This window comes from Macaca thibetana, chromosome 10 (assembly GCF_024542745.1).
Source record: "Macaca thibetana thibetana isolate TM-01 chromosome 10, ASM2454274v1, whole genome shotgun sequence".
Classification (NCBI taxonomy): Eukaryota; Metazoa; Chordata; class Mammalia; order Primates; family Cercopithecidae; genus Macaca; species Macaca thibetana.
Genome location: NC_065587.1, coordinates 27,233,314 through 27,254,366, shown reverse-complemented (window position 1 = coordinate 27,254,366; position 21,053 = coordinate 27,233,314). Strand labels below are relative to the sequence as shown.

General features: G+C 56.4%; 2 protein-coding genes across 4 annotated transcripts in view; one reads left to right on the top strand and one right to left on the bottom strand.

Annotated features, from left to right (window-relative positions):
- Nucleotides 1-6,117: 6,117 nt before the first annotated feature.
- On the top strand, nucleotides 6,118-10,345 carry DERL3 (derlin 3). Of its 2 annotated transcripts, none has more exons than XM_050745965.1 (7): nucleotides 6,118-6,300; nucleotides 6,418-6,483; nucleotides 6,614-6,687; nucleotides 6,804-6,897; nucleotides 7,399-7,594; nucleotides 8,110-8,200; nucleotides 8,289-8,517. In XM_050745965.1, the coding sequence occupies exons 1-7, from the start codon at nucleotides 6,208-6,210 to the stop codon at nucleotides 8,380-8,382; spliced, it is 708 nt and encodes a 235-aa protein (XP_050601922.1). In that variant the 5' UTR covers nucleotides 6,118-6,207; the 3' UTR covers nucleotides 8,383-8,517. The 2 variants fall into 2 exon arrangements, with proteins under 2 accessions (XP_050601922.1, XP_050601923.1); XM_050745966.1 differs by lacking the exon at nucleotides 8,289-8,517 and adding an exon at nucleotides 10,243-10,345 and having other exon boundaries at nucleotides 6,146-6,300.
- A 321-nt stretch (nucleotides 10,346-10,666) lies between these two features.
- The window catches only part of SMARCB1 (SWI/SNF related, matrix associated, actin dependent regulator of chromatin, subfamily b, member 1), a 41,444-nt gene continuing 31,057 nt past the window's right edge, over nucleotides 10,667-21,053 (bottom strand). For both annotated transcript variants that reach the window (XM_050745942.1, XM_050745943.1), the window contains exons 7-9: nucleotides 19,872-20,062; nucleotides 11,470-11,601; nucleotides 10,667-11,039 (exon numbers count right to left, since the gene is read on the bottom strand). In XM_050745942.1, the coding sequence (XP_050601899.1) occupies nucleotides 11,000-11,039; nucleotides 11,470-11,601; nucleotides 19,872-20,062 (363 nt within the window). In that variant the 3' untranslated portion in view covers nucleotides 10,667-10,999. The remainder of the gene's footprint in view (nucleotides 11,040-11,469; nucleotides 11,602-19,871; nucleotides 20,063-21,053) is intronic.

Sequence of the window (21,053 nt, the reverse complement as noted above, 5' to 3'; positions counted from 1 at the left end):
GCCTGGTTAGTGCAACCCATCCTCTGCCCCATTCTGCTTCCTCCCTCCCCGTCCCACCCAGAGACCAGCTTATTCCTGGAAAGTCCAGATTCTGCTACCAGGTTCAGAGGGCCAGGCCCAGGCCGCTCCCTCTGCAGCCTGACACAACCCACCTGGATGGTTTGTTGTTCTTGTGCTCCGGCCACAAGCAGCTGCTGCTGTGTGGGTTCCGGCTTCAGTGCTAAAAATAGCCCGTGGCCCAGACAGGAAGGGCCAAGGGGGACACAGCTGCTTCTGGGAGGGGCTGGCTGGAAGCCTACTCACAGCAATTGCAGGGGTTCCTGTGCTCGAAGGGGGTGGGCCCCGTGCTCACAGTCCCTGAGGAGAGGTCCCCCAGTGGACAGGTGCTCAGGGCCCAAAAGAGGCACTGTGTGTCATCAAGAAGAAAATACAGCTGCACCAGCAGGTACACAAACATACAGTTTGTTTCTGATTCTTGTGGTTAGTTACAACAGGCATGGACTGCCTTTAGAATAAAATATATTTAAAAATTAAGTGCTCGGGACTCTAACAGAAGTAGGTGAGCTCTGGTCCCTTTGAAGGTGATCAGGGAGGGCTTCCTGGAGTAAGAGGCACTTTTACCCTCTGCTCTTCCTCTCTTATTTTTAAAATTTTACTGATTTTGCTTTTTAAAAAACATTTATTTTATTATTTTATTATTTTTATTATTTTTGAGACAGAGTCTGTTCTATCGCCCAGGCTGGAGTGCAGTGGCACGATCTTGGCTCACCGCAACCTCCGCCCCCGGGGTTCAGGTGATTCTCCTGCCTCAGCCTCCTGAGTAGCTGGGATTACAGGTGAGTGCCACTTCACTCAGCTAATTTTTGTATCTTTAATAGAGACGGGGTTTTACCATGTTGGCCAGGCTGGTCTCCAACTCCTTACCTCAGGTGATCTGCCTGTCTTGGCCTCCCAAACTGCTGGGATTATAGGCATGAGCCAATGCACCCAGCCAGGAAACATATTTTTTTTAAAATGTATTTTTAAGAGTCAGGGTCTCAGTCTGTCACCCAGGCTGGAGTGCAGTGGTGCAATCTCTGCTCACTGCAGCCTCGACCTCCCTGGCTCAAGGATCCTCTCGCCTCAGCCCCCTGGCTCTCCCTGCCTTCCCAGTTGGGGCTACAGGCATGCACCACCACGTCTGGCTAATTTTTGTATTTTTTGTAGAGATGGGGTTTCTGTATGTTGCCCAGGCTAGTCTTGAACTCCTGAGCTCAGGCAATCCGCCTTCCTCAGCCTTCCAAAGTGCTAGGACTATAGGCATGAGCCATCACACCCAGCCTTCCTCCTTTTTTTTTTTTTTTTTTGTAACAGAATGAATAGTTCGGAGAGTTGGGACAGTATTAGAGGAGAGAACCAGAGGCCTGAATAAGAGTTAGTGGTGGTGATGAGGCATAGGAGAGAAGGGAAAGGCCTAGAGAGTTCCGTGGGAGTGTCAGGTGTGACATAGGGGGCCGGGCGTGGTGGCTCACGCCTGTAATCCCAGCGCTTTGGGAGTCCAAGGGACGATTGTTTGAGGACAGGGGTTTGAGACCAGCCTAAGCAACACAGTGAGACGCCATCTCTATAAAAAAAATTTAAAAATTAGCGGGACATGGTGGCATATGCCTGTTGTCCCAGCTACTCGGGAGGTTGAGGTGGGAGGATCACTTGAGAGCAGGAGGTTGAGGCTGCAGTGAGCTGTGATCACACCACCACTCTCCAGTCTGGGCAATAGAGCAAAGACCCTGTCTCTAGAAAAACAAAAAACAAAAAACAAAAAAACAAAAAAACATGCAACATGGGGCTTTGGGTACAGAGCTGACTCCAGGCTTGGGGGCTGAGGACGGCCCCTCCTAGTGTGTGAGGCCAGTGAGGGGGGAAGCTGGGTGGGGTGAGTATACAGAGGGCGCTCTCCTGTCTACAGACACTGAGAGGGCCTGGATAGGAGATCTAGGTGTCCTATGGGAGTCAGCAGGAAGGGTCACAATGCCAGGGAGGTGGCATGGGGAGCAGAGCCCATTGTTACCTTACCCCACAGGTCCCCAACCCATCCACCGTCCTCAGCACAGGAGAAAGAAGGCTGGCCCAGCCGGCAGGTCTGCCACCGTGATATTAGTGTAAGGCACTTCCTCACTAGGACCCTGGGATCTTGGGATACCCAGGGCTTCTCTCCATAAAGAATTATCTGGAGGGGCTCAAGGGTCCAAGGAGAAGTGGACCTAGTGTTTCCAGAGTGGCCTGTTCTGGGCGTCAGACTGGACAAAAAAGAATGGAGGTCTGCCCCAGGCCCTGTTCTGCTTCCTTATATGCCTTAGTTTCCCCATCTGAGGATATCCTGGGGCTCTGGAAAGGGAGCCTCTTCAGTGGACCCAGCCGCTGCTCCCTGGATGTCCTGCCATGCTCCCTCCCAGCCCTGGCTGGCCTCCCCCACCCACCCCAGGCTCCTGGCCTCCCAGGAATGTGCTTCTCAGCCCCCAATCTGGGCGCCTGTCTTATCGGCCCCCAATCGAAGGGGAGACAGACGCCCCGGTCGACAATGACGGCCCCTCCTGTTAGCCCCAGCCTGACCCTGAGTTGAGGGCCAGCCAGCGCCTGCTAAGTGCCTGGAGGAGGAATACCTCCCCTTCCCCACACTGACATGAAACCCGACCTCCTGTACCGGCTCCTTTGTGCCCGCTGGGCGCCCGCGCCGGCGTCAGAGGCCCTGGGTCCCCACCCTGCCGCACACTGTGGCTGCCAGGGTGGGATTTGCTCTGCCTGGCATGCTTCCAACATGACCTTAGCCTGCTTTGCTGGAAAACCAAGGTTGTCTGCGGGGGTCCCCTCACCCTGCTCCCAGTCCCCAACCCCTCAGAGTCTTGGTCCAACCCCTGCTGTATGAGGCCAGACCTTCTCACATCCCTCCAGCAAATGCACATCCCTCCAGCACTCCAGGCCCTCCCCCTCCCCTCCAGAGCAGGGAGGAAGGCTCCTGAACCCACTCTCATCAGGCACTGGTCTCAGCCCACTCCCCAGGGAACCCCCCTCAGGGCGCTCGTGGGACCCTCATGCTCTTGGGATCCACCTGAGAACCTTCTCAGCCAGTTCTCCCTCTTGGCCAGTTCCAGTCTCATCGGGGGACCTCACAGCCCTGTCCAGAGCATCCCTCGTCTTCCACACTTCCCTCCAAGGCTGCACTCCCCTTGTTTGTGAAGGCACATCCATTTGTGTGCCTCCCTCTCCCTCCTGCCTGCCATTATCCTGGTTACCAGGAGCCTTAGCATGGCTGCAACTCAGTCCCTTCCCAGGCCACGTCTCCCTGGATTATCACTGCCTGGCTCCTGAAGCCCTTTCCTGGCTCAGCCTCCCTCGGCCTCCCCAGCTGGGGCTGCCTTCCCTCCCTGGCTACTGCAGGTCAGGCTACCCAGGCCTGGCCTCTTTTCTCCATCGACCCTTGCCCCTTGAGCATCTCACACATGCCCAAAGCTACACATACCATTGATCTACTACTGGATGACAGCACCCACATTAGGACTGTCTGCTCCAACCCCCACCCCAACACCACACTCAGATTGTTCCAAGCGATGTCACACAGAGGCCTCAAATTTGATGAGGCCAGAACAGGACCCTCTATCCCCCTCACCTTCTCCCCATGAGCCCTCCATCTCAACAAAGACGACCACCTGCAGCTCAGGTCTCTGAATCCACTTGGACTCCCCTCTCTCAGCCCTGTCCCATCTGTGGACAAACCCGTATCCCACCCCGCCTCGTCCTCCAGATTCCACCCCCTCAAATAATCACTGTCCCTTAAAGCCTCCCCCTGCTCACGGATTCCTCTGGCAGTCCACTACCCTAAGAGCAAACACAGAGGGTTTTGTTTTGTTTTGTTTGTTTTAAGTTTAGTAACATATACATAACATAAAATTTGTCCAAACTATTTTTAAGTGTTCAGTTCAGTGGTATTAAACATTCTTATGCAACCATCCCCACCATCCATCTCCAGAACTTTTCCATTTTCCCAAACTGAAACTGCACTCATTAAACAATAACTCCGGCCGGGCGCGGTGGCTCAAGCCTGTAATCCCAGCACTTTGGGAGGCCGAGACGGGCGGATCACGAGGTCAGGAGATCGAGACCATCCTGGCTAACACGGTGAAACCCCGTCTCTACTAAAAAATACAAAAAACTAGCCGGGCGAGGTGGCGGGCGCCTGTAGTCCCAGCTACTCGGGAGGCTGAGGCAGGAGAATGGCGTAAATCCGGGAGGCGGAGCTTGCAGTGATCTGAGATCCGGCCACTGCACTCCAGCCCGGACGACAGAGCCAGACTCCGTCTCAAAAAACAAAACAAAACAAAACAAAAAAAAACAATAACTCCCTGATCCTTCTCATATAAGTGGAACCATACAGTATTTGTCTTTTTGTGACTGCCTTTTTTTTTTTTTTTTTTTTTTTCTGAGACAGAGTCTCACTCTGTTGCCCAGGCTGGAGTGCAGTGGCATAATCTTGGCTCACCGAAACCTCCATCTCCCGGGTTCAAGCGATTCTCCTGCCTCAGCCTCCCGAGTAGCTGGGATTACAGGCGCCTGCCACCACGCCCGGCTAATTTTTGTATTTTTAGTAGAGACGGGGTTTCACCGTGTTGGCCAGGCTGGTCTCAAACTCCTGACCTCAGGTGATCCACCTGCCTCGGCCTCCCAAGTGCTGGGATTACAGGTGTGAGCCACTGTGCCCAGGATTGTGACTGGTTTACGTTACTGAGCATAATGTCTTCAAGGGTCATCCATGTTGCATCATGTGTCAGAATTTCATTCCTTTAAGGTTGAATGGTATTGTTTTGCATGTAGACACCACACTTCGTCTGTCTCATCGCTGGGTGAACCAATGTGAACCGTTGTGAATAATGGGGCTATGAACATGGGTGTATGAATATCTGTTTAAGTCCCTGCTTTTGATTCTCTTGGATATGTACCCACAAGTAGCATTGCTGGATCATACGATAATTCTATTTTTAGTTTTTTGAGTCATGGTCATGTTGTTTTTCACAGCGGATGCACCATTTTATATTCCCACCAATGGTGCCCAAGGGTTCCAATTTCCCTATATCCTAGACAACACTTTATTGTTTTGCTTTTCACAGTTACCATCCTAATGGCCACAGGGATCCTTGTAAAGTGACAAACTTCACATCTTCCCAGAGGCATCCTAGGTTACCCCACCTAGCACTGCGGACCCCCACGTGTCCCCACCCCTCAGTTGGCAATACTCTCATCAAGTGTCAGCACTAGCTTATTGTATTGACTGCCTCCTGGCTGGACATTAAGAGACAGTGTCTTTTACTGGATGCTGTATCCCCAGCATACAGTTGTTTAGTAAACGGAGGAAGGAAGGAAGGGAGGAAGGGAGGGAGGGAGGGGAAGGGAAAAAGGGAAGGAGGGAATGAGGGAGGAAATTTCTATTTTCCACCAAAATATTGAGGCTCTCTCCTGCCTGTCCATTTGCTCTGGTGCGCCTCTCAACCCTCGGGCCCCACCTGGACTCAATCCCCCTGTCCAGCCTCTCCTTCCGTGGCCCCCGGGAAGAACTCCGACAGGGGCCAGCACATTTGAGTGGGGCCCTGGAGGTTTGGACACATTCCCGAATGCCTCCCTGCTGTGGATCCGGTGGGCCTGTCTCGGGTTCGCAGCGAGGAGAACGTTGTGGCTAGGTTGTCAGTGAGCTGGAAGTGAGCCAGCACTGTCTGAGCCGCCACACTCCCTGCGCCCCCCACGCGCCCCGCTACGCGCCCGCCCCCACGCGCCCCGCCCCTTCCTGTTTTGCCTCGCCTGCTCGGGTCTTCGCTCCTCTAATCCTACGATCTTAGCCCCGCCCCCGTGGTGTCGTGGGTCCTCGCTACTGGTCCTCTCCTAGAAAGCCGCGAAGTGACCAGTTCCTCATTGGCCACACGTTCTCCCGCGCCACCACCGCAGCCACAACAACCGCCACGTGCTCAACGTTGGCGCCTGCCCATTGGCCACCAGCCTCTACCCGCCCACTCTCCCTTTCCGCCCCTAATTGCCCTCTTCCTCCTTCCATTGGCTGCCGGGCTCAGGGGCTCTCTTTTCAGCCGGGGCGCGCAGCGCCTCGGATGCGGATTGGTAGAAGGCGGGGCTGGGAGGCGGGTTAAAGAGCGCCTTGCTGGCTGGGCCACGCGTGCTTGAGAAGGTTCAATGGCGTGGCAGGGACTAGCGGCCGAGTTCCTGCAGGTGCCGGCGGTGACGCGGGCTTACACCGCAGCCTGTGTCCTCACCACTGCGGCGGTGGTAAGCGGCCGGGCGGACCGGACGTCGCCTTGGTTACAGCCTCTGGCGGGAGGGTGAGGGTCGCCATGGTTACGGCGTGGCTCCCTGGCAGCTCTTGACTGGCCCCTGGTTCTACAGCAGCTGGAGCTCCTCAGCCCGTTTCAACTCTACTTCAACCCGCACCTTGTGTTCCGGAAGTTCCAGGTGAGGCCGCCCCGCCCCGCGCAACTGTGGGCCCGGCCCGCCCACCCCGCACCTGACAGCCCACCCCGCACCTGACCGCCCACCCTGCACCTGACCGCCCACCCTGCACCTGACCACCCGTACTCCGCAGGTCTGGAGACTCGTCACCAACTTCCTCTTTTTCGGGCCCCTGGGATTCAGCTTCTTCTTCAACATACTCTTCGTGTATCCTGCGCCCTGCGGACATAGGCTGGGTGGAGGGCAGGCCCGCCGGGCTGGGAGAGCCCGGGACGGGGAAACTGAGGCCCCACCTGGTGGCACTTCCTATACCGACGCCATAGGTTCCGCTATTGCCGCATGCTGGAAGAGGGCTCCTTCCGCGGCCGCACGGCCGACTTCGTCTTCATGTTTCTCTTCGGGGGCGTCCTTATGACCGTATCCTTCCCGCAGGCTCTGGAGCCTTGGGCTAGGGCGCCTCGGGGTCCGGCCTGTGTTGGTCCTGGGGCTTGACGTGAACAGCCGTACCAGAAAGGGACACAGTCGCTCTCTCCAGCTTAGTCTGTGTTGAGGGTCGACTTTGTGCTCAGCTGCAGGGGCCAGGGCTAGATCTTCAGTGCTCTATGCAAAATACAAGGCGATGCACAAAAGAGCCAGGTGGGGTGTCAGGGCCACTAGCTGAGCCCTGAATGCGAGTAGCCGGGAGAAACTGGGGCAGGGACAGGCAGTGGTTGGACCCTGGGATGAGGCTGTAGGTGTGCAGGGCAGATCTCATGGGACCTGAAGCAGACTGTCTGTCGCCTTTATTGGACGGGCTCATCTTGATGAGGGAATAGCACAGAGGGGAGATGAAGGGAAGAATTCCGGGGGCTTGAGAAGTCAGAGGGGCCCTGAGCTTGGGCTGAGGCCTGCCACCGGAGCACCTTGACTCTGGCCCAGCTGCTGGGATTCCTGGGCAGCCTGTTCTTCCTGGGCCAGGCCCTCATGGCCATGTTGGTGTACGTGTGGAGCCGCCGCAGCCCTCGGGTGAGGGTCAACTTCTTCGGCCTGTTCACTTTCCAGGCGCCGTTCCTGCCTTGGGCACTCATGGGCTTCTCGCTGCTGCTGGGCAACTCCATCCTCGTGGACCTGCTGGGTGAGCCTCCTGGTACATCCAGTCCACCCCAGGCTGGCCACTCCCCTCAGGACACGCTGCTTATGCCCTGAGGCCCCTCTCCCATCCGTGCTGGAGCTCTGCTCACATCTGGACCTCTCATCTGGCTCCATCCCCATCTTCCTGCCCTCCCCGCTGCTGTGCTCTTACAGCCCCTCAAGCCACCCGGCCCACATAATTTGCATCTTCAGGGCTGATCTGCTGATGCTTGCGTGGTCCTGATGGGGGTGGGGATGGGCGGGTCAGGGTTCCTGCCCCATGGCTCCCACTCCTCCACTATTCTCAGGCCCTCCCCTCCCTGTGTCCTGTCTGCTTCTGGGCCCTTTAAGCTTGTCCTTCAGGGCCCACCCTGGGCTGACACTCTGCAAGATTTTGGGGAACTCATGCTCTGGGGCCTGCAGGGCCACCAGGCTGTGGATGGGGGCCTGGGGCAGGTTCTGCTGGTCTAGGACTCTGGGCTGTGGAGGGTGACCCTGCAGTCCGTGGCTGTCTCACAGGGATTGCCGTGGGCCACATCTACTACTTCCTGGAGGATGTCTTCCCCAACCAGCCTGGAGGCAAGAGGCTCCTGCTGACCCCCGGCTTCCTGTGAGTGTTGAGAGTCCTCCCTCCCTCTCCCCGCCCTCAGATGGAGGACCTGTGCTGGCCTCTGCTCAACACGGGCCCCTCCCCACAGAAAGCTGCTCCTGGATGCCCCTGCAGAAGACCCCAATTACCTGCCCCTTCCTGAGGAACAGCCAGGACCCCATCTGCCACCCCCGCAGCAGTGACCCCCACCGAGGGCCAGGCCTAAGAGGCTTCTGGCAGCTTCCATCCTACCTGTGATCCCTACTTGGGGCAGAAAAAACCCATCCTAAAGGCTGGGTCCATGCAAGGGCCCACCCGAATAAACAGAATGACCTGCAGTCTCTCGGCCCACAGCACTGGCTTCCCCACCTCACCCAGCCACATCCTTCTCTGCCTGCCCCGTCCTCATTCAGTGTGGCCTCTCAGCCCAACTGTAGGTGGTAGGATAGGGGTGCCCATAGAGGGCAAAGAAACTGCCCATGGTTGCCCGGCAGAGCTTTGAGCTCACAGGTTGACAGGCTCAGGGTTTTCATCCTGGCCCTACCAGGGCTTTTGGGCAAGTCCCGCCCACCATAGGCCTCCGCTCCATGCCAGTCAGTGGGGAATTTCACCAGATTTCGGCTGCTGGGGCCAGGACAGGCCTCTCCTAGACTGTGCCGAGCCAGCCTACAGATAGATGTTCTGGCCAGTGGTGCCTTCAGGCTGATGCCGATCTAGGCTCTCCTGTTCCTCATCAGCCACCCTGACAGGTGGGCCTATAACTCATTTATCATCTGGTGACACCAAAGCCCCATGGAGTCAGGTGCAAAAGAGGGCCAGGACTGGGTCTTTCTTCTGCCCTTTCTATGACCCCAGAGCCTTAGTTTTCACCTTAGCAGAGTCCTGAGACTAGGTGAGGGAGGGACTTATGGAAGGTTCTGTTCCTGCTCTTTTTAGCTGAGGACCTGTGTGAGCCTTATCTGACCCCTACGGCTCACTTTTCTCTTCTGACCTGGCAGCTTTCCTTGTTGCTCTAGGCCTGTCCATGTTGTGGTTTATTTCTGGATGCTCAGTGGCACGGGGCCTCCTCCAGCTACAGGTTGTCATTTTCATGGTAACAACACTGTTCTCTGTTGAATCTGCCCTCCATGTTGTAGCCAGACCTTGTGGAGCTGGCTCTGCGGCGGTGTGAACTGGCAGTCAGGAGGGAGGGCCCGGCCTCCCCCGGCACCTCCCAGCCAGGTGGCCCTGCCCGACCTGTGGGGTGAGGCAGCCAAGGTTCCTTCCATCCCACCAGTTGTGGAGGCACAGGGCTGCCTCACCCTTTCATTGCCAAGGTTCCTGCCTCATGGATGGAACAAACACCTCAGCAATGAAACCTGTTCATGTCCAAGAGCAGCTGGGCTGGGAATCTTCCCTTTTGTTCAAGGCCTTCCAGTAAGGCCCAGCTGTCCCCTTGCTGTGCGTGGGGCTCTGGGGAGTTCCACTCTTTGATGGAGGGCAGAGGCCCTGAGTGCAAACTTCCTCGGTAGAGTCTCATGCTAACATGTGCTCAAAGAAGCCCCCATCTCACATCCCAGCGACCAAGAACCTCAATCCCTAATCGGAGCTCTGCCTCTGCCCACATGGGGCCCTACCCCACTTCCAGGGAGCACGGCAATCTCTGACCCTAGCCCTGCCCTGGCAGCAAGGGACTTGCCAACAGCTGAGGGTGGCAGCAGTCTGTGCTGGGATCTGTGCCCACTCCCTTCAGTGAGGCTGGAGCTGTGAGCCAGTTTGCTGCCCTCCCAGATCCTATGTCCATTCTAAAGAGTGGGGACCCCTCCCTATTACAGATGAGAACACAGAGGGGACATGAACTCCTTGGAGGCAGGGCTGGGAAGGGACCTCGGGCTATGTCTCCTCCCTGCACCGTGTCAACCCCAAGAGCTGGCACAAGGCCGGGAGGGCTATTCCCATACTCCTCACAGCTGGCCTGTGAGGCAGGAACTGGCCCAGGCCACAGCACCTGCTGGGGTGGGAAAGGGCCCCAGTTGACCTGGCTATGGGTGCCACTGGAGCTAGAACAGCCCTCCTGCACCCAGGCTGGCGACAGCCCAGCAGTGCCCACACAGGACTGGGCCCTCCGCAGGGGACTTCAGAGCAGCAAGGCCCCAGCTGGCAGTAGCCTGACCATCTGAACACAGCAGAGCCAGGGCGGCCCAGGGACAGCAGGAGAGCTCACGGCACCTTTCTGAGGCCAAGCAAGCGGAGCAGAGTTAGGGCTGTTGCTGAAAGGCAGAGAACTCTGCCCTGAGCCTCGCAGCCACTCTTAGCTCTCTGGGTCTGGAAGGAGAACAGGCTGAGGGGAGCTGAGGTGCTACCGGAAGCCCCATTCACCCTCACTCGCCCACCTGGGAATCTGAGGCAGAGGAGGGCGAGGCCTGTGTGCCAGCCTTGTTCACATGCCACCTTTGTCCCCCCAAGCCCCAGCCCCACTTCTGGCTCTCATTATTTTTATGCTAAAACTTTGAAGAAATTGAACATGACCTGTTGCCTTTTATTTAAAAACTGTTACTAGCCCTGCCTGGGGCTCCTATACAAAAACAAAACACAACCTAAAATAAGGTTTCTTCCTGACCCCAGAGACTGGGGAGGGGCGGGGAGGGTGGGGGGCAGGACTGGGGCTCAGCAAATGGAATGTGTGCCGGGAAGGGCCACCCGGAAGCCCCCACTCCACCCCCACCCCGATCCTCAGGATGGCGCTGGGCTGTCCCCTCGCCTCTGTCCTTGCCAGAAGATGGAGGAGAGGCGGCCCAATCTTCTGAGATGCTCCGTGGGAGCCGCGTGCTGATGGGCTGGTTACCAGGCTGGGGCTGTGTTGGCGAGACGCCTCATCCGCCTGGAAGAGGAGTGGGGAGGGCAATGAGTCGGGGCCAGTTCCCAGCCTGGGTGCTGCCCTTCCCAACGCTCTACAGGGCAGCCAGGTGTGGGGGTGGGAACAGAGGCAGGATATGGCCCCCAGCAGGTCTGGACCCAGCCTTCTCTCAGCCTCACCTGTCTGCCACTCAAGCCCTGCTCATCACTCCAGGGACCCCAAAACCTGGATCTGGGCTGTGGTCAGACCCTCAGCCTGAGGAATTGTGTTTGTTCCCTGCAGGGAAACATACTTTGGGGCTTGGATGGGGCCTCATCACCCAGAAGCCTGCCTGCCTCTAGCAACACTAGAGGTTCCCAAAGACCATGGGAGACTGGGAAAGGCAATGGCCCTGCCCCTGCCTGGAAAGCCAGGTGCCTGTAGGCAGAGCCCAGGACCACAGGGCCAGGGGTACCTCGTGTTCCTGTCCTGGTCGCGGATCTTCTTCTCCATCTCGGCGTCTGTCAGCGTCTCCAGCAGCGGGCACCACTGGTCCGCATCGCCCGTGTTCCGGATGGCAATCTCCACTGTGGGCAGAGGGTTCTCACTACGAGGAGGGGAGGCAGTGAAAGGAATGACTTTTCCAGCTACAGATGGAGAGTCCTCAGAAAGCTCTGGCCCCTGTCTGTGCCCTGCTCCTCCCAGCAGCACTGTTGGCAGGCAGGGGATGCTCCAGTCACCTGAACCCCAAGGGAGCTGCTGGAGGCGCCAGCGCCTCTCCAGAACAACAGTGTTGTCACCATGACCCCATGGGCTTCCCTTCAAAGTGAACTTTCAACAGGCCCTTTGCGCCCAGCATCTCTCTGTCTCTGAGATGGAGGAGGGGGCCATTGGCTGTGGAGGTGGTCGTCCTTGACAGGACAGCACAGGCTGGGCCACGCTGATGCCACAGTGCCACAGTCAGGAGGTGGAACCCATAGGAGCAGGAGGACTGTATGCTCCACCCAGTGTCCAGAGCCAGGGCCCACTGATCAGGGAAAAGGGATGGATGGTGAATGGGAGCAAAGGAGTCTCCCAGAAGTCCCCAGCGCCCCACTACTGAGGGCCACTGCACAGCCTGTTCCCTGCATGTTCTACACACTTGCCCCTCAGCCCACCTCCTGGCCAAACAAAACCCCCCGAGAGGCTGGTCTGTGCTTAGGATCAGACAGCTGGCTGGCAGGGAGCTGGACTGAAGCCATATCCCTGGACCACACTTTGCCCTGGGTCTCGTAAGGACCACCCGACTCTGCCCCAAGGTACCCTCCTCTTGCCAAGGGGATACAGCAGAGGAGGGGGCAGCAAGGGCAGAGGCTACACAGGCATGGGGTGGACACAGGAGTGCTGGGGGAGGTGGGAGGGTGGCTGGCGGCCCCCTTTCTGGGCCTTGATTTGCAAGTCTGTGATAGGACGCTAAGGAGACCATAGCTGTGGATGCCACAGGGCCCGTGTGCCTCCCACATGCAGTGGCCCCTGTCACCCCCACCTCTGAGACAGCAGCTTTGGGTGCTGACAATGTTTCCCGGTTGAGTGACACCAGACCCCTGGCTTGGCAGAAGGCCTCAGACTGCGGTCCTAACCATGACTCTCCCACTTCCCCTGCCCTCTCCACGGTCCTTTCCTTTCTCCTCCACTTGGGCACCTCCACTTGGCTCTCCCTAGACTCAGCCTTGGGAGAAGGACACCCTGCCAGCCTGCAGCTCTGCAAAACACAGTGAGTTCTGGGAGGAGCAAGGACAGGCCGGGCTCAGGGGAAGCGCCAGGCGGACACTGATAGAGTGAGAGAGGACAGGTCCCTGCAAACCTCATCTGGAATATGGAAACATTTATTGCTGTGAAGGGCTTTTGAAAGATGACTGTTATTAAAGCAGCCAACACACATCCATTGAGGGAGCTTCCTAGGGGCCAGGGACCTTCTCACGGCCTCCCTGTAGCCGGCGCTCAAGGTTGTGGGACTGGTCCGCCTGCAGAGCGAGCCCCGGCTCCCTATATCCACACCAGTGAGCGTACACCCAGCACCGGGAGCCACGAGCCCGTTCCAGGTTGGGCTCGGTGCTGCTCTCCTCAGCCTGGGGTCTCAGGGACTGTGAGCACACAAGGCACAGCACAGGGCACTGGCTGCGGCTGGCTCTCCCTGCAGCAGGCCTGACCCCTCACAGCTGACGCTCAGCCCACCAGGTCCGTGCCCATGAGTCCCAGAAGCTCGAGCTCATGCTGGTGACGCAGAGGCAGGGCCAGAGGCAGTGTCGGCACCCCCACCTGTGTGGGCCTCGGGCTAACCCATCCTCAGCAGCTCCTGACAGCTGGTCCCCGGCCAGCACGGGGGAGGCGGGCGTTAGCAGTCTAGGGACCGCCCCAGCCCCAGCCCCAGCCCCCAAACAGCATTCCTCACCGTGAGGGCTCCCAGCAGCCTTCCTTGGAGGGCAGACATGAAAGGCACCGAGCCCACACCGAGGGGAGCAAAACATGTTTTTCTCTTAAATAAGAGCTGATGAGTGGGTCCCAGAGACTCCTTTGTTTACCTCCCCTTGACACTGGGAAGATTCCACTCCAGTGGGTTTGTTCTAAAATAAATGCTCGCACCAACCACGTAAGAATGGGCCTAGAGCCAGCACTAGCCTGCCTTGGGTTTTGGGGGGCATATGGGCAGGGAGATGCTGTCCTGAGTTCCAAACGGTGCTGGGGACCCTGGAAGCCACCCTGCTCCCCACTCCTTCCAGGGAATTCTGGTTCATGGGCTTCGAAGCCACCAGGGACCCTAGACCTTCCTACCACCCAGAGTGTCCAGGTGGGGACAAAGAGACCCAGGCAGGGATGGTCACGTCTGAGTTGACAGAGAGAGGCAGGACTGATGCCGGTCAAGTATCTTGAAGTTTACTTTCAATGTGATCTCACTTTCATGACCTCACGTGATGCAACAGACAAGTATTATCCCCACATTACAAATTACAAAATATAGATAGACTTCAAGGAAAACGACCTGCCCACAGCCACTCGACCAGGAAGGGGAGATGCCAAAACTTGGTGTCGCCCTTATGTTTGCAATCAACACCTCCGAGGCCGCCAGGAGCCTCAGTTGATTTTTCCAAGGGTGTCAAGTCCACGCAATGGAGGAAGAGTAGTTTTCAACATGGTGCTGGGGCAGCATGACTCTGCATTGACAATGGATTCTCAGATATGAAACCAAAAGCACTAGCAACAAACTACAAAAATAGATAAATTACCGGCCGGGTGCAGCGGCTCACACCTGTAATCCTAGCACTTTGGGAGGCTGAGGCAAGTGGATTATGAGGTCAAGGGATGGAGACCATCCTGGCCAACATGGTGAAACCCCGTCTCTACTAAAAATAAAAAATTAGCTAGGTATGGTGGCATACGCTGGTAATCCCAGCTACTTGGGAGGCTGAGGCAGGAGAACTGCTTGAACCCAGAAGGCGGAGGATGCAGTGAGCCGAGATCACAGCACTACACTCCAGCCTGGTGACAGAGCGAGACTCCATCTCCAAAAAAAAAAAAAAAAAAAAAAAAAAAAAAGATAAATTGGACTACATCAAAATGAAAACTTTTGTGCTTCAAAGAACACTATCAAGAAAGTGAAAAGGCAATCCCCCAAATGAGAGAAAATATCTGCAAATCATGCATCTGATGAGGGACTTGTATCTAGAACATATAAAGAACAATGGCCGGGCGCGGTGGCTCAAGCCTGTAATCCCAGCACTTTGGGAGGCCGAGACGGGCGGATCACCAGGTCAGGAGTTTGAGACCAGCCTGGCTAACACGGTGAAACCCCGTCTCTACTAAAAAAATACAAAAAACTAGCCGGGCGCGGTGGCGGGAGCCTGTAGTCCCAGCTACTCGGGAGGCTGAGGCAGGAGAATGGTGTGAACCCGGGAGGCGGAGCTTGCAGTGAGCTGAGATCCGGCCACTGCACTCCAGCCTGGGCGACAGAGCGAGACTCCGTCTCAAAAAAAAAAAAAAAAAAAAAAAAAAAAAAAAAAGAACAATTATAACTCAACAATAAAAAGACACCCCAATTAAGAAACTAGCAAATCACTTTCTCCAGAGAAGATACACAAATGGCCAGAAATACAGGCAAAGATGCTCAATATCATCAGTCATTAGAAAAATGCAAATCAAAACCACAATTACTTCACACCTACTCAGATGGCTGTGATCAAAAAGAGAACAGCAAATGAATCGGCGGGATTCAGAGAAACAGGAATCGCACACTTCTGGTGGGAATGCAAAATGGTGCAGCCACTTTGGAAAACAGTCTAGAAATTCTTCAAAATGCTAACCATTGAGTTGTCACGTGACCCAGCAATTGTACTCCTGGGTATATGGCCAAGAAAATTGAAAACAGATGTTCACACAAAAACTCGTACACCAAAGTTCTCAGCAGCAATACTCACAATATCCGAAAAATGGAAACAACCCAAAAGTCAGTCCGCTGATGAATGAATAAAATGTGGTCTATCCACGCAATGAGATAATATTCAATCATAAAACAGAATGAAGTCCTGATAAAAGATGCTACAACATGGATAATCCTTGAAAACATTATGCTAAGAAGCCAGTCATAAAAGACCACCTATTAGATGGTTCCATTTCTATGAAGTACCCGGAATAGGCAAATCTACAGATAGAAAGTGGATGAGTGGACACCTATGGCTGAGAGACGGTGGGGAGGAACGGGACTGCCTGCTGCGGGGTGTGGCACTTCCTTTTGGGGTGATGAAAAAGTCCTAAAATTGACGGTGGTGATAGTTACACAGCTCTGTGCATATATCAAAAACCACTGCACTATATACTTTAAATTTGTGAATTGTATGATTTATGAATATCACAATAAAGCTGTTAAGAAAACAAATAAAACCTGACATCAGGCCAGGGCTGGTGGGCAGAGCTTCGGGAGGAACCTCTGAGGCTCACACTCAACCAGCACAACGTGTCCCTGACATCCCCCAGCCTAATTCCTGATGCTGTGCCATCAGAGGGACACTGCCTCTCTGTCCCTCATGCAGGCCCAGCTACCAAGCTCCCTGACCCTTAGTCTCTCTTCATCCCCACCTTGTACGTGTAGGACTGCTAGTGTGCAGAGCCCCCTGGGGCAGACGCCCTGCCTGATCCACAGGGCCCACCTTCCTTCTCAAGCACCTGCCTGTCCCTGGCCTCCTCTTGATCCTTCCTGCTGCAGTCCCCCGTCAGCACCTGCCCTGGCCATCCTCACCCCAGGTTCTATGCCCTCCATTGCCCTTCCTCATGCCCACAGCCTCCAGTGCTTTCAGTGGCCATGGCACACTGATGGCCATGCACGTGAATCTGTCTCCTCTGCCAGACAAGGCACTGTCTCCTCCAGTCCCTGGCCAGGAACACAGGGCTGGCCCAGGGGAGGTGCCGGTAACTTTGCAAGATCAGCTCTCCTCAGAGGCTCTGCCTAGCCCAGCCTCCTTCCCCTTGAGCCCTGTCTCCTTCCTGTCACTGGCCCTTCATCCTACTCCACTGGCTCTATGACGTCTGTGTCACTCTGGTCCCAGTCTGTCCTCTAGGAGCCTAGCGCTTCTGACCAGTTTGTCACATGCCCGTTTCCCCTTCATGCTTGTCTCCTGTCTGTCCCACTGCCAAAGGGAGCAGGCTGTACTGACCCGGTTCCCCCAAGGTGTGGGCATAGTGGCCTTGCGCACACATGTCCTGTGGCCGGCAGTCGCCCCACTGTACCGTGGATCCAATGTCCCCATTGCCGAGGAGGGTATGGAAGCCAGGCACTGAACTCTGGCTGGGAGAGATGGAGGGATTGGCTCTAGGGGAATCAGCGAGTGCTTCCATTATGGGGTGACCTAGGCCCAGAGCTGAAAACCCTTTTTTTTTTTTTGAGATGGGGTCTAGCTCTGTTGCCCAGGCTGGAGCACAATGGCGCAATCTCAACTCACTACAATCTCCGCCTCCCGGATTCAAGCAATTCTCCCGCCTCAGCCTCCTGAGTAGCTGGGATTACAGGTGCCCGCCACCACACCTGGCTAATTTTTCTACTTCTAGTAGAGATGGGGTTTCGCCACGTTGGCCAGGCTGGTCTCCAACTCCTGACCTCAGGTGATCTGCCCCCCTCGGCCTCCCAAAGTGCTGGATTATAAGCGTGAGCCACCACGCCCAGCCTGAAAACCCTTTTTAAGAAGTCATGTGACACAGCAGTTGCCAAGCTTTCTGCGTGGCAAAGACCAGGCCAGGACTCCTGGTCTAGCTCTCTGTGGGCTGACTGGTCCCTGGACCTGGGGACTCAGCAGCCCATCCTCCTTTCCCCAGGCAGGGCTAGGCAGGACTGACACTGGTCTCCCTGGGGACAGAGTTAAACAAAGTCCCTCCTAAGATCCCATGGGGTGGGGTGGTGCAGTGGGGGGAACGCGGGTTGGAGTCAGGGATGACAGTCCAACCCTAAGGCCCTGTCCTGTCATTGAGGCTGTCTTCTAGTATGGGAAGTGGGAAGACACACGCAGCCCTCCTGATGCTAAAAGGCCACTCAGGACACTTCCCAGGTCCCCAGGCAGGCCGCCCCTACCGCCTGGCTGCTGTGATAGGGACCTGTGCTCACCCTGGTCCCCCCTGCGGGATGGCCTTGCCTTTAACCCTAAAGATTTGAAACCTGCACACTCAGCATAAGAGACAGCAGGGGGTGGGGGGTCTGTGACGCCCCCAGGCCCCACAACTGGAATGCATTAAGTGGTCACTGAGATAAAGAGGGGATCCGTCTCTAAGTCCTGACCTGCCACCACCAGGGACTCCCCAGGGGGCCTGCTCTGGAGCCACTCTGCAAACTGCAGAGGGCCCAGAGTTTGGCAAGGAATTCAGGCTCAGGTCACCTTCAGGTCAGAGCAGGAGGGATGGTGCTGTGGTGGCTGAAAGAAAGGATGCTGCGAGGACCTGTCAAGAGGCCCCGGGGACTTCACCTCCTGAGCCCGGACTGTGGGCACGGTGGCTGCAGGGCTAGGTGAAGGTCAACACCGTAGGGGCCGGATGCTGGGAGAAGCTAGTCTGCCACCCATACCTGTGAGCCCAGAATGAGGGTTCTGACTGGATCAGCCTCTGGGGGAGGAGGTGCTCAGTGTTGATGCTTGCAACATCACTGCCTCCCGGGTCCTCGGACCCAGCTCTGGTGGAGTGAGGCCACCCTTGACTGACTCTCTGGCCATAGGGCTTGGCTCTGTGCAGGGTGAATGCACACTACAGCTGCACTCCCAGGCAACACCCCGCGGGAACAGGGAGGCATCAGACGCCAGACCCCCAGCCTCCTCTCTGAGCTGCCCTGTCTGAAGCAGAACCATGTGACTAGCAGGGCTGCTGGGGGGCAGGTCACAGGATCTCAGCACCACTGCGCTCAGGCAGGGGCTCAGCTGTTTCCCAGGCCCGGGGCCCCCGAGCCCCGTGGGTGGCTCTCATTCCTTCTTCCTTGCTCAGATTTACGGGAAGTCGTAGAAGCTGTCTCTTGGGATGTCTGGGAAAACAAGTTAGACACAAACCTAACGAGCTCCATTAATTGTCATGGCTTTGCAAAACAGACCTTCCTATTTGCTCCTCATGTAGCATTTTAAGCTGTCCTCCCTGAGTGATGACTGTAGATGTGGAAGATGATAGTCTGATGAGCAGATGAAAGCCAAACATCCTGTTTTGATGTAGGGATGCTTGCCGCACCCCCACCCTGTCCCAACACAGAGGACACGGTTAGAAACCACAGGGCTTCCCAGTCCCAGAGTCCCGCTGAGCCGGGAGAGCTCAGCCTCTTCCCAGTCCCAGAGTCCCGCTGAGCCGGGAGAGCTCGACCTCGCTATTTTTTTTTTTGGAGATGGGGTCTCACTCTGTCACCCAAGCTGGAGTGCAGTGGCATGATCTTGGCTCACTGCAGCCTCGACCTCCTGAGCTCAGGTGATCCTCCCACCTCAGCTTCCTGAGTAGCTGAAACTACAGGTGTACACCAACATGCCTGGCTCATTCTGGTATTTTTTGTAGAGATGGGGTCTCCCCATGTTTTTCCCAGGCTGGTCTTGAACTACTGGGTTCTGGCGATCCACCTCAGCTCCCCGAAGTGCTGGGACTGCAGGTGTAAGCCACTGTGCTGGGCCCTGACCTCGCTTTTAACTCTAAGTCCTACCTCCTGCCAGGAACAGGAGGGCCTCTCCCAGGTCCATCCCCATCCCTAGCACAGAGGACACTGGACTGGAATATTCTGTTCACACCTCCACCACCATCTCAGCCAGCCCAAATGCTGCAGGCAGGGATCAAGGTGACCTGTCTCTATCTTCCAGGGCAGCCAGGATGGGTTCCAGCCCAGCATGGTACTCATCAAATGCTCTCTGACTGACCAAAGGCAGAGTTACTACAGTAAGAAGGAACTGCCAGGGACCCCTGACTCTTGAAAGCTGGGCGGGCCTTTGTGTTTCAGACAGAATTCAAGTTTAACAGATGAAGAACCCTGGGCAGGGGCCACCCTGACCAAAATAACAGTCTGGGCAAGAGCAGAGAGAGAAGGTGTGGGGCAGGATGACTGAATGGTGGATGGCGGGGGGCAGGCCCAGGGCTCCATGGAGGTAAGGACTTGAGGTTTGCCCTGACGGAACTCAAGTCTTTGCCAGCTATTGCGTTAAGTGCTTCTAACCCTACCTGGTACAGCGGAGCCCCGGTGAGACACACAGGGCAGGAGGGGGACACAGCAAACACACAGACCCCAGCCAGATGGTGCTGCGAAGCTTGAGAAAGCCTCAAAGGTATCACCACTCACACAGAGAAGTCTTTTTCTCAAAACAGTTTTGCAGGGAGATGAGGGAGGGAGAGACTCGTGCGCGATCCTACCTGAAGGCGTAGGTCTTCTGATGCCAGCTCAGCTGTCCCCGGATGCTGTATGCGATGGTGGTGACAAACTCCCCGCCCAACCCCAGCTCTGAGCACAGCTTCAGGGCAAACTTCTCTGGCGAGTTCTCCTTCTCTGACATGTCCCACTCAAACTGGTCCACCAGGGAAATGTTTCCCACATGGATGTTCAGCTGTGACGACAACCAAAGGACATGAGTTAGAGCCTTTGGGACTGCCCCCAGCCCAGGGAGGCCGCGAGGAGCGGGGCCTGCCAGGCCTGCGGCGCACCCTGCCCACGAGGGTCCACCGGCTGAGAACTGCAGGTGGCCCTTGTCCTTCCAGTTTCCCATCCCCAAAACAAGGCTGACCCCACAACCCTCCTGTCTGCCATGAGGGGCTCTGGCTCAGGGCCCAGCACAGTCACCCTCAAGAGGCCCTGAAGTGACCCCGGGGGCACCTGAGTCCCATCTTACCTTCATCCCATCCCCGCTGTGCCCTGTGCTGGTGGAGACCTTCCTTTCTGCCCTTCGCTCCTGCTGCCATCGGTCTTACGTGACTACATCGGCCAGGCAGGCCTCAGCTAAGGCATCCCTAAGTCCTGTCTTAAGCCAATGTCTATGCCTTTACAGAGCTTGCCCCTCTCAGAGAACCCTGCCTAGCACATTCACAGATGCACCCCACTCTAGGCCAACACAGCGAGGCGACAGGGAAGCCTGTGGGGAGCACAGTGCTGGGCCAGCTCCTCCCACACTCCCCAGAGGACTCCCTGCAGCGCATGACTCACAGCCAGAGGGCCCAGGCCCTGGGTGTGCTGTCAGGGGGTTTTAACCAGTGGACACCTGGGAAGCCAGCACCCAGCCGGAGAAAACACAGACTGTACCCCAGGAGCTCCCACCTATGCCTGCCCCGCCTGGGGAAGCACCATTTTGACTTCTCACTCCTTGAGTAGGTATGGCTCTTCTGAATAAGATGGACCCTTCGGGGTCCAGTTTCATTCACTCTGTGTCATGCTTGCAAGACTCCTCCCACTAGAGTGTGGGGCTGGGGTCATCCCTCATTGCTGTCCAGTGCTCCATGGGGCAAGCAGGCCACAGGGCACCTGCCCATTCACCTTAGATTTTTTTTTTTTTGGCGGAGTCTTGCTCCGTCGCCCAGGCTGGAGTGCAGTGGCGCGATCTCGGC